At 43.5% G+C, this 12,662-nt stretch overlaps 1 protein-coding gene across 1 annotated transcript in view; it reads right to left on the reverse strand.

Moving 5' to 3' along the window:
* Window positions 1–6,145, reverse strand: part of LOC111220098 (proteasome activator complex subunit 4B-like) — a 38,981-nt gene extending 32,836 nt beyond the window's left edge. The window contains exons 1-4 of the mRNA XM_022743064.1: window positions 5,970–6,145; window positions 5,125–5,265; window positions 1,550–1,666; window positions 124–168 (exon numbers count right to left, since the gene is read on the reverse strand). Of these exons, the coding sequence (XP_022598785.1) occupies window positions 124–168; window positions 1,550–1,666; window positions 5,125–5,265; window positions 5,970–6,145 (479 nt within the window). The remainder of the gene's footprint in view (window positions 1–123; window positions 169–1,549; window positions 1,667–5,124; window positions 5,266–5,969) is intronic.
* Window positions 6,146–12,662: the final 6,517 nt, after the last annotated feature.

Below are 12,662 nucleotides of genomic sequence, written 5' to 3' on the forward strand. Positions count from 1 at the left end.
ACAAGCAAAGACAGACTGGAGACACAAATACACACATTGATCTACAGTACACAGCTCAACTGGAGATCAAAGCAGTACATTATCCAGTGCACAAATTACATGATCACAGAGAATGAGACTTACAGTCTGCAGCTTTTGATCAAAGCCTTCAAAATGTGGTCCACTGAGCTGCAAACAAGCAGAGAGAGGAGGTGTGTGAGTGTGTATTTGTGTAGGAATTCTGCTTTAATTATCTTGCGAGAACCACATGTCCTCACCAAGGGTAAAAAAAAAAAAAAAACTTCAGTATGCAGGCTGCAACTAACAATTATTTTCATCATCAGTTAATCTGTTTGTTATTTTAAATTAGGCAATCAATTAGTCTATAAAATGTCAGGAAATAGTGCCCGTAAAAACTCCCAAGAGCCCAAGGTGACATCTTGAAATTACCTGCTGTGTCTAACCATCAGTTCAAAAGACAACTTACTGGTTCAGAGTAATACAAAAGACAGAAAAGCAGGGAATCTTCATATTTCACAACCCAGAGAATGTTTGGCATCTTTCCTTGATAACTGACCATTTTATCCCTGATTTACTCACACAAGTTACACACATTCACATCTGGAGCTGCCCACTGCAACCCATCGATTTTTCACAACAGCACGATGCTGCGTTTCATAATTCATTATATATATATATTGATCTTGCATCATGTTGAGTGTTTTATACACGTCGTTTTTAAAGTGGTAGACAATGTATTGGGGTTGGCTGCAGGGGATTTTTTGTTGCAGTACCACTGTTGGCCACTGGGGCAGGTTGGCATGCTGTGGTGATCTGTTAGCCACTGGAGCAGTTGGGGGGGGGTTAAGGGCCTTGCTTAAGGGCACTTTGGTGGTGTAGGGTGTAAGTGGTGTTGTACATTGCTGTACGTGAAGGTGAAGCTAGCAACTGGAGCAGAGAGTGAGGATTAGCTGGAAGTACCAGGGCAATATCTGCTCAATTGTAACTGGTTATTAGAAAATAAATGCTGCACTCCTCAAAACCAACGCCGGGCTCCTTTGCCTTACTCTTCACACTACAGTTTGAAGTGAAGGGGGTTAGCCTCGGAGTTTGGGATAACTTCGGTCCTGGAGCATCACGTACAAAGGTAACACGTACAACCAAGGGAGACTCCAGGAAGTCCGACACATAACCCCCTTAAAATTGCATTTGTCATTTTAACTAGATCAAAAAGACAACTTCAGATTGGTAATAAGCGAGCTTTAGAGGTGCTGGTTGGTGAATTGTGTTACTTTTGAAGAGATCTGTTTCCACCTGCTTCCAGTCTTTATGCTAAGCTAAGTTAGCTTCATATTTTGTGTACATACATGAAATGTAATTCTTGGCAAGAAAGCAAATAAGCATATCTCCCAAAATGTCAAACTTTTCCTTCAATGCAGAAAGGTAGGTACTCGGGTTAAGGTTTGAATAGCATTTTGAAAAATTAAATATTAAGTTATAAAACCAGGCACCAGCTATTATAGTGTTTCAACTTCTCACAGTGGCTCACTGTAAAGGAAAAACTACATACTTGGGGAACCAGATGAGTCCAAGGTGCTCAGTTTTGGAGTAGATGATCCTCTCATACAGATCATAGAGGGGTTGCCACGGCAACTGTAGGTCATCCCTTGATAGCAGTTCCTTCTTCCTGTTTGGAAAAAGCAGTAAATTACCATCTGTCCAGCCTATTTATAAGAGTTTTTGCATATACTGCAGGCAGGTTACTTGACATTAAAACATTCGAAAAAAAAAAAGTCCCTGGTCAAGTCACAATCACAGTAATAATTTTATTTTGACGTGAGAAACTACAGGGTGTCTGAAAGGGTCTGTAATTGTGGGAAAGTGAGTCACTACCTCGCAGGCTGTGCTCAACATGATGACTGCCAACTTCCAGACATGTCTGCAAACACAACACTGTGATTCTCTTTTTTTTTCCAGTAAAGTGAATTTGAACTGACAGCGGCAGACATTAGAAATTCGTAGGTGTAGATTTAGCTGGTGTAAGAAACTCACAATGCAAACGTCCTATAAGGGGCTCCGTAGAGAAAAATGAAGGGGGCTTAAGATCTGAAAGTAGACACAACACAACTTTTTGCAAGATAACCACGCAGTAAAGTCACCTTTTACTAGAAATCTTGATTTTTCAAACACCCTGTTAAGCTTTTAAACTGCATGGTAAGTAGTGTGCCACTGATGAGTACTTTATAAGCTTTAAAGCGAAGCAGGTTTTCTTTTTAATCCTCCTGAGAAACTTTAACATTGCTTTCCTTGTACTCTATTACTTGGTTCTTTGTTTAATGGCAATTTTTTACAGGAATAAACCCCACAGAAAAGTTGAGAGCCCCTGCACTGAAGAATATGCACAATTTCCACAGCCTCAGATTCCTCTTGTCTCCTCTTCTCTCATTCATCTAACAGCTATGGAACACACTCTCATTGGGGAGATTTGAAAAATGAAGGAAAGACGAACTGACGGTGCAATGTGAGGAATGAAAAAAGAAAAAGCCTATTGAGACCCAAATGCGTGATGTTGAGTATCAAATTCATCTCTCAGCAGTGAGACCTGGCACTTAATATACGGTTAGCCCAGATTTTTCTCTTTTCATCTAATGGAAAACACTCAGACAAATGACATCTACATTAAGATGTTGTTTCATGATGGATGTGAAAATCATGGAAACAAGTGGAGACAAATGGGAAGTGATGAATGTGACCGTCTTGGAGAATATCTTGCAGTCGCAGGAGAAAGTGACAGATCTGATTTGAACGACAAAAGCAAAAAGTAATAAATGTACTGTCAGGCCAACATGCTGTCTTTTTTACTTACTCTGCGTGAGTCTGTTGGAGTGCATGAGTCTGTGGGTGCGTAACAAATTACATTTACTCAAGTACTGTCCTTGTTGCACTGTACATTTTTGACATACTTGTATTTTACTCAAATGTTTCAATTTTCTGCTCTTTAAACTTTAACTCCACTTCTTTAACACAATTCACAGAGAAATGTTGCACTTTTTATTCCTCAACATATATTTGACAGCTATAATTACTAATTTGATTTCAGATCCAGTCTTTACATATGAAAAAAACATATCAAGCTGATAAAAGGCAGTGGTTCCTCATCTGTTTGGCTTAATTGTTACCTCTTACAAAAAGGCCTTCTAGCTAACCTAGAGAGACTCTCTACCAGAGAGAGACTTTTTCAATTTAATGGCTAAAAATAAATAAAAGGCCCAAAGAGGTAGTATAAAAAAAATAAAACAAAACAAAACAAAGAGTAGAGAAAAGCACAAAAACTTTATATAGAATTGTTCTTTCCTCCCTCATCGAATAATACCCAAGATTTATTTTGTGTCTCACTGGATTGTGCCTGACCCCTAAACTGGGAACCACTGATTTAAACTATCAAACTGCATCTAAAGTAGGTAAATTGGTTCCACCTTGACCAGCTGTAGTAGCAGTAAAAATCTGCTTATACACCAATAATAATCTAATGATGTCATTACTAATAATGTATCAGCCAAAAGCCTCGTTTTCATTTCATTTTCTCACACAGAGTAATTTTACTTTTGATGCTTTAATGTACCAAGAAGTATGACTTTGAAGACTACTTCATATGATTGTTATACTTTCTGTAACCACTACACATGAAGCCATATTGCTGTATTCTGATCATATGACTGAAATGCAATTCATTCATCACTGAAAAACAAATCTAAAAACTGGGCAGCTAGTCAAAGGTTTGAAATGAGGCTAAAATAGTTGTTTACTTGCAACTGAAGATCTAAAAACTAAAGTAAGATGCATTTTCTTGGAAATAACTCATACAGCATGAAAGGGAAATCATAACGGAGCAATGGCTGCTTTAAAGGAGATTACATAACTTTTGCTAAACAGCAGTTACTATGTCCACAAGTGACACAGAAAAAAATGTGCATTCTAAAACATACTGTAGTGTAACAGTAGCACAAACAGAGAAAAGCCATAAAGTCAGTAAACTATTTCTGTAATGTCAGTTCCATAGTAATATCTATCTAAGGTCAGCTAACATTAGCTACCATAAGCTACTGGTCATAACAGACCAAGTAAGGCTGTATCAACAAAACCCCTGAGTGTGCTGAATTTTGAACTTACAATGAATATTAGTTTTCGTTTGTAAACAGCAATTGTCTAGTTTTTGTTGCAGATCTGGTAGATCAAGGATTTTTTTGGAGAATGATGAAGAAAAATTTTAAGATAGAATGTATGTTTGTTTTTTTTGCAATTTTCTTATGAACTCAGGTATTGCACTCTCTTGAATGAATACCAATCACTACTCATTTTGATGCAGATCCATATCTAGGTGCAGGTGTGTACATTTGCTATAATTAAAAGCAAAGGTTTAGAGGATTGCAGGGACTTGGTGGAGACATCCGCTCTCTAAACGCTTTCTGAATGACTCTTATTTTGCTTTCTCAACGCTGCAGGCTGTTTAAACTTCCAAATGGCTTCGTTCCAAATGGCAGAGACGTAAGTGAAAAATCCACTTTAACACGTCATGTGACGTGACATCAGCATCTTGTCACACAGTAATGTTTACCACCGGAGCTGTTCTGTGATCTTATTATACTAAAGGATACCAAAGGCCAGGAGAGGTTAATGCTGGGGTGTCCAACTTTTTCTGCTGTAAAAAAAAAAATGTCTGTCAATGCTTGTGATAGTGAATAATAATTTTTCTGTCATGTTTTATTAGTTATACAGCTATTTAATTTTGTAATGCTTAGTATACTCCATCCATCCATCCATCCATCCAGCAGCAGGCTGCAGGCATCCTTCTCCCCAACCACGTCCTCCAGCCCCATTGGGGATCCCGAGGCATTCCCAGGCCAGATGGGATATGTAATCCCTCCAGCATGCTCTGGCCCTGCCCCGGGGTCCACAGGGAGGCACCCGGGTTGCATCCTGAATCCTGATCAGATGCTTGATCCACATCAACTGGCTTCTTTTATTAATAAGAAGATGCTGTGGATCTACCAGATGTCTGAGCTCCTCACCCCGTCCCTAAGGGTGAGCTGATCAGATACCCCTTCTACATGTGTGCGGTTATGTGTGCGTTCGTGTCACACCCACTTGAGGAGGTGAATGAGCAGCCGGGCGTAGCTCTGCATCATGTGGGGCTCCAGGTTCGGCAGCGTGACCAACTCATAGAGCAGTTTGATGAAGAGGATGTGGTCCTCTTTGCTGAACCTGCGGCCGTACAGTTTCAGAAACCTGAGGGTGAAAGGTGACCATCACTTCCTGCTTCAATTAACCACAGCGAACACGTCAGTGGCCCACTGTCCCAAAATGAAGCCTTGACTAACCTCTGAATCTGAGCTGATGCCAAATGGACAAAGTGAATTAAAAGTCCAGCCCTTATTTAAAGTTAAAGGGCAGAACATGATGCCCTGACACTCCATAGGTAACACCATGTGGCCTGTTTTTTTAAAGACTCTAATGACACATATATTCTTTGGCACTTTATTTCCCATTTGTTAAAGTGCAATTGACTTAAAGATCTAGCACTGAATACTCCACTTGTGCCTTCTTTCTTTCTTTCTTTCTTTCTTTTTTTTTTTTAAATCAATAGCCTCTTTATTAAAGCTCTTACCACCCGCTCTAGAAAACACTGCACACTGTAATCCAGGATGATTACCCGGCAACAAATATTATAGCTTATTTGTGAATCTCATAAATTTTGTTTTAGATGTCACTGATGGCACCAGAGAGGTACTGATATAACTCTATGATAATGTGTCACGATGTAGTTTGTGTTGTAGGCTACAAGCTGCACAGGCAGTCTAGCATTAAGTGCCCAAAGAAAGTCCTTAAAGTACCACTACTTGAAAGAACTTCTAAATAGACTATCATCACGAATCCCAAATCACTTATTATGGGTTTAACTTGTGGTAAAACAACCTTACACAAACACTTACGAGAAGAGTTTCCTGGACCAGAAAGCGACCCCGGGCCACAGCTCCCTGAGGATGACAGCTCTGGACAGGTTCGCTTTGATCTCCGCCAACAGCTCCGTGGCCTCCCGGTCCAACCGGTCGGAGTAAGGCAGCAGGCTGTTATACACGACCTCCTTCTGAGGGATAAACCCTGCCATATCCCCATCCACAGTCATATCCCACTGACAGTCTGGTCACCTTTTTCTGCAGTTTAGTAAAGAAAAAATAAATCTCTTTATTTAATGGACGTTGTGCCTTCTGGGAGGTGCGCTGCCGAAGTTAGTGCGCATAATCCGCTGTGTCCAGGAACCCGGGCGGAAGGAGGGTGATCACAGGGGGAAAGTATGTCACACTAATTGAGCTGCGCAAAGCCGAAGAGGGCCTGACCTGCGACGTGCAGGCGCTGCGTCACCTCTCACTTTACACCTCACAGATATCCACAGGCTGCATTGCCCGCGAGTGTGTGTGTGTGTGTGTGTGTGTGTGTGTGTGTGTGTGTGTGTGGGGGGGGGTCTTGCACCGGCAGGCGACGCACGACAGGAGGTCGAGTGAAAATGACTAGCCCACAGGTTGCAAGAAAGGCTGCATTACTTTAAGGTCAGGCTTTGATTTCAGCACCACTGAGTTTAATAAGAAGTGAAGCCTTTGATATGTGAAGGCTTTCATGTGTGGGCACTAGGTAAGTGGGCTGGGAGGAGGAAACCTTGAAGGCTTCATTCTGGACTACAAATCCCAGAGGCGCTGTATGAGTGCGTGTGCTGCGAGCTAATCTGCAGAATATTAGGATGTTCTGATAACTGGATTAATGCCCCTCTCCTGTTCTACTGACCCACAGCCCCATTACTGGGGATAAACAGAGGGGCGGATTATCTATCTATTTATGTACGGTGAAATGTGCCGGTAATACATTTATTACAGTTCCCAACAGCAACTCCTGCTGACCTTATCCATGTCTACCGTTGCCATCTTATGACACCTCTGTCCCCGGCCCTCTCCATTCTAGCATTACTGTGCACCCTCCCATGTAAATCCTTTTACTTTAAGCCCATGTAATTCTCTGACCACTTCATGCTTAGAGTGGTGCGGCGATTGCAGGATATTGTCTGGCCTGCCTACCGCTGACGTTTCTGCTCACGGCCAGAGCTTAGCGCATAATGCAAAAGCCCTCTCAGTTCTTTGCTCTGGTTCCTTTCAGAGAAATGGGGCTATTGCTGACACTCCACCTCTGCCTTTTCTTAAGATGCCAGATTGCACAAAGTGCCCTGTTTCTCAACCCTGCCTCAATCTCACTAGAGGTCTCCTGGATGCTTTCGCAGGTTTTGACTACAGACCATGATAGCCCTGCAGCCTTCAATCAGTTTCACCTTTACGAGACAGCGAGCGGAGTGCCCTCTTTAAAACGATTTTCTCTATATAAACACAGAGAAAGACAGACAGCCTTTTGAGAGAGATCCCAGAACAGAGTGTGCCTTCTTCCACAAGGCATATCAGCCCAGGAGAGTCACGCTGGACTTTGCCAAGTAATCTCACCCAAGTCTTTCCCTTTTATATCCCCTCAGATCTTATTACTTTTGGGCTTTTTCTGACTCTCAGAGCAGTGACAGCACCTGTTTTCACTGTCTCCAATTTTGAACTGCATCCAGAAAGAAACATGGTGTCTGTTCCTATTTGTTCTTCCTTGTAATGTTTTTGGGGATCTGGAAACAGAGAATTTGTTGGAATTTTGTGTGTGTGTGTGTGTGTGTGTGTGTGTGTGTGTGTGTGTGTGTGTGTGTGTGTGTGTGTGTGCGTGCGTGAGTGAGTGTGTTTGTATGGGCACAGGCGCTTGCGTGTGCACGCACGAATGAGTGTGCACACATCTGTGAGATTCATTATTCCACAAGTGGAGTCTACAGATGGAAAATATGATTCAGGATGATGATGATGATGCCTCTTTGACTCAGCAGGGAGAAGACCCAACAGAGAGGGAGGGGGGAAGAAACGAGAGAGAGACAGGAAAGAGAGATGATGATCCCAATGGAGGTAGATGTTTTTGTATTCCATCAGCTTGCTCATCTTTAGCTCACAATCTTCTGCAGAAATCAAGAAAGTCCAGTCCCAAAGAACACACACACAAAGTCACACACACACATCAAGCTTCTCATTTCCACCAGGGATTTATGGTGATGCCAGTTTTCTCGCTCCAAAAATATTGGAAAATTCTGGCAGCCAATAAGTGCGTGTGTTTCAGCGTGTGGTTTTATGTGTGTGTCTAAATTTGGAGGGTGAAGAGTGTAAATGATGTGTCTGGGAAACCTGCAATGAGACGTCAACACATACACACACAGACACACAGACACACAGACACACACACACACAGACACACACACACACACACACACACACACACACACACACACACACAGAGTTCCTTCCATCCAGCTGGGTTTCTCGCTGGGAGATATGCAGCCCAGTTCATCGCCAGACAGGCGGGTAATATATGACCCCCGCTCCTGCCTCTCTCACACACACACACACACATGCACACACATCCAGACACACACTCTCAAACAAATACACAACCACATTAGAAGTTTCTACAGAACTAACAGAGCTGTCCGCATGTTCTTCACTCAGACTCCTTTCTCACCAAACCTCTTCCCTGTTTCTTTTGGATGCAGCAATGACAAATTTGCCGTGGAAGCTGCACTGGTGATCCCCCGGTGCGGATGCCAAGGTGAGAAGGAAACAAGGAGACAAGGAAATAAGGAAGGCAGTAAGGAGACAGACATTCCATCACTGCCCCTGTGGAGCTGCAGCAGGGACGAGCCTACCAGCTGTGGTTTCTAATCGTGAAGAAAGGCAGAGCTGCGAGGAGAACGCAGGTATGCAAGGTTAATTCCCTCTTTATCTCCTTCTTCTTCTATCTCCCCGGCAGCAGCACTGCTTGTATTGCGCGCTAGTGTAGCAGCAGTATGGTTGTTATATTTCATGATGACTTCATATGTGATTTATGTGTGAACAGGAATGAGTCCGCTGAGAGGTTCCCCCTGGCTTTTTATATGCCTCTATGCAGCAGCTGTGTGTGCAGGTACCACACACTGCTCTCACATGTGCATATGCTCACACACCGTCTACCTTCATTCAGATTTATGCACAAATACACCTTCTCCATCTCTCGCTCTACAATCATTAATGTAGACTCAAGTTTAAAATCTAGCACAGACCACACACACACACACACACACTTGTGCCTCCTCTGCAGGTGTGGGGGGTGCAAAGGTTGACAATGTGTCGTCAGAAGTCTGTCGTCATCCATGTGAGGAGCTGGTGATTTTGCTTACTGAGATCCAGGGCCTGCGTATTGTGACCAGCAACCTGCTTGAAGACCTGGAGAGAGTAGTAAGTTGCACAAATAAATGCACATGTATCTGCATGTTTGTTAAAGCTGTATTTATTTTGATATGGCACGGGCAAGAAATTGGATTTTAAAAGAAGAAAAAGAGAGAATTTTAGAACATAATAAAGTTGAAACATATGTTTTTTCATGTGTTTCGAGATGAAAAAGTTAAAGGTGTAACATTTTAACATCAGTGGAAAGTTGTAAATTTTCATGATTATTCGAAACTATTTGAGATAATTTTTAAGAATACTACCAGCCTTTTCAGTGCACTTTACATTGTATGTGACAGGGTTGAGTTTTGTGGGAAATTTGTGCGACAAACCCAACACTGAGTAGTCCGTCTTCCAGTACAAATGGAACAAGCAGCAACAACCTTTTTTTTTGGCAGGAAGCACTGTGGTTTGTGGTAAATGTCCTGGTAGTTTTGGAAAAAGAAAAAATTTCATCAGTGTTAAAATGTTGGCCACTAATCATCTCACCATCGTTCGAGCCTAACACAGCAGGCCCCTGTGTATGAATACTGGGTAAATCTTGATGTTATACATATAAATAGAAAAAAATATAATTTTAATATTTTGAAAATGCTACATGTATGTTTTTGTGTTCTCAGTCAAGAGAAAATGAAGAGATGCGGATCACTTTGGCTGAGCTGAGCAACAGCAGCAGTATTAACAGCATCGGCAGAAGCAGAAACAGAGGCGGTGGTGGTGGTGGTCGAGGTGGTGGCAGTGGAGGTGGTGGTGGTCGAGGTGGTGGTAGTGGAGGTGGTGGTGGAGGTGGTGATGGTCGAGGTGGTGGCAGTGGAGGTGGAGGAGGTGGTGGTGGTATTGGTGGTGGTGATGGAGGTGGAGGTGTTGGTGGCGGAGGTGGTGGCGGTGGTGGCGGAGGTGGTGGCAGTGGAGGTGGTGGCAATGGTGGTGGTATCGGTGGTGGTGGTGGTGGCAGTGGTGGTCGAGGTGATGGCAGTGGAGGTGGAGGTGGTGGTGGTGGCGGTCGAGGTGGTGGTGGCAGTGGTGGTCGAGGTGATGGCAGTGGAGGTGGTGGTGGTGGCGGTCGAGGTGGTGGTGGCAGTGGTGGTCGAGGTGATGGCAGTGGAGGTGGTGGAAGTGGGAGTGGTATTGGTATTGGTGATGGAGGTGGTGGTGGCAGCAGTGGCAGCAGCGGTGGCAGCAGTGGCGGCAGTGGTGGCGGCAGTGGCAGTGGCGGCAGTGATAGTGGCAGCAGCGGTGGCAGTGGTGGCAGCGGCAGCAGCAGTGGCGGCAGCGGTGGCAGCAGTGGCAGCAGCGGTGGCGCCAGTGGCAGTGGCGGCAGTGATAGTGGCAGCAGCGGTGGCAGCAGCGGTGGCGCCAGTGGCAGTGGCGGCAGTGGCAGTGGCAGCAAGACGGTGGACGGCAGCAGCAGCGGCGGCGGCGGCGGCAGTGGCAGTGGCAGCAGCGGTGGCGACAGCAGCGGCGGCGGCGGCAGTGGCAGCAGCGGTGGCGACGGCGACGGCGCTGACTACAATGATCTTGACAGAGACAGAGATGGGGAGGTCTGGTGTGTGCAGGACGGACGAATATACGAGCACGGGGAGGATTGGGAGGTTGACAGCTGCACCTCCTGTAATTGCCAGGTTTGTGTTGAACAAATCTCATGTAAGCCTAACTACAACTTAGTAGTGAGATGTTCCCAGGGAGAGCTCCGTGATTGAACGGAAGATCTGTCATAGATAGACGGCAGGCCTTAACATCATTTAACTTTAACGGGAGAGCTTTGACGGGAAGTCCAAGTCAATTCTACATTTTGATTTCACATCTCGCAACAGTCAAAGTCCTAATTTTTGTCACTTAATTTTAATCATTTATATACATGAAGTCTCTTGACTCTGACATGATTGGTGTAAGACCTGAATAACTTAATATTTGATTTTCTAAAGACTTGATTAAATACTTGAATTGAGACTTGAACACCATAACATTTAAGTCTTAAGTTTTGACCTGGTAAAATCCTGGAACAACAAGAGAGTCAGAATTCAAAGTCTCAAGTCCACGTCTCTCATGTAGCCAATAACCGTAAAGAAATTGATTAAAGAAATTTGGGGGAATGCGCATATTTGCTTTTTTGCCGAGAGTTAGATGAGAAGACTGGTGCCAGTCATATATCTGCCTGTTGAATATGAATCTCAGTGTCACAGTTCATTCAGTTATTCATTCATTCTCTGCCTGCCTTTGCCAAGAATCACTAACTCACTTGTCATTTCAGATCCTGCCACTCACACATGCCCTGCAGTAACCCCAGCCTTTCCCCATCTTCATTCCCCATTTACTTCTCAGTATACATGTATATACCAGTCCACTTCCACCTACACTCTGCCAGAGTGTCTCTTGTTCCATCCCATCCATAGTCTTCCAGCCTTACCTACCTGTTAATAAAGGTGACCTGTTTTGAACTTTTTAGTGGTATCTCTAAGTCAGGCGTTTGAGTGTAATTCGTAGCATAAAGCCTGGAAACAGCAGGAAACAGCTGGCCTGGCTTTAGTTCTTAAGTAAAAACAATCCACCAAATCCAGGAATTCACTGCCACCAGCCAAGAAATAGTCTGGCACACCGTCTTTAATGTGCATGAGACTTAGAAGTGGTTAAGAGATGGCTAGCTTAACTTAACATAAAGGCTAAAATCATGGAGAGACTGCTAGATTGTCCAAAAAAAAGCTAAAGCTAAAGCTCTTTTTATATCTTGTTTGTTTTCATCCATACAAAAACCTTGAAAGGCAACTTGTGGTTTTATGGGACGTTAAGAGCCAAACAATTTCTTGGCCGAGAGCAGTGACTTCCCTTGGACAGAGCCGGGCTAGCTGTTTTCCCCCGCTTCTAGTTTTTATGCTAAGCTAACGGTCTCTTGGCTGTAGCTTCACATTTGACAGAGACACGAGAGCGGGATCAATCTTTTCTAACTCTCGACAAGAAAGCGAATAAACATATTTCCCCCAAATGTCAAACTAATACTTTGAAATGTATTTACCAGTTGGGGAAGTTTGACTTTGTATCCAATGTGGTTTCATTTATTTCCAGAGCTGCCTTTGTTAGCATCTATCTATATTTTATGCTTGCTTCATCGACCTCTCCGAGTCTGTTTCTCCTTATAAAATATCATTAGTTTTGAGTCATGACAGCATACCGTTCCTCTGCAAGGACTGGCATCTAGCAGAAGCATCTGGCTCAAATAACACGGTATGACTAATAATATCCTTACAATATGAACACTGGTATGTCTCTCCATTACCTTGTTAAGGATGGAAAGGTGGTGTGTCAGCA

Source organism: Seriola dumerili, unplaced genomic scaffold (genome assembly GCF_002260705.1).
Source record: "Seriola dumerili isolate Sdu_G_001 unplaced genomic scaffold, Sdu_1.0 BDQW01000068.1, whole genome shotgun sequence".
NCBI classification, from domain to species: domain Eukaryota; kingdom Metazoa; phylum Chordata; class Actinopteri; order Carangiformes; family Carangidae; genus Seriola; species Seriola dumerili.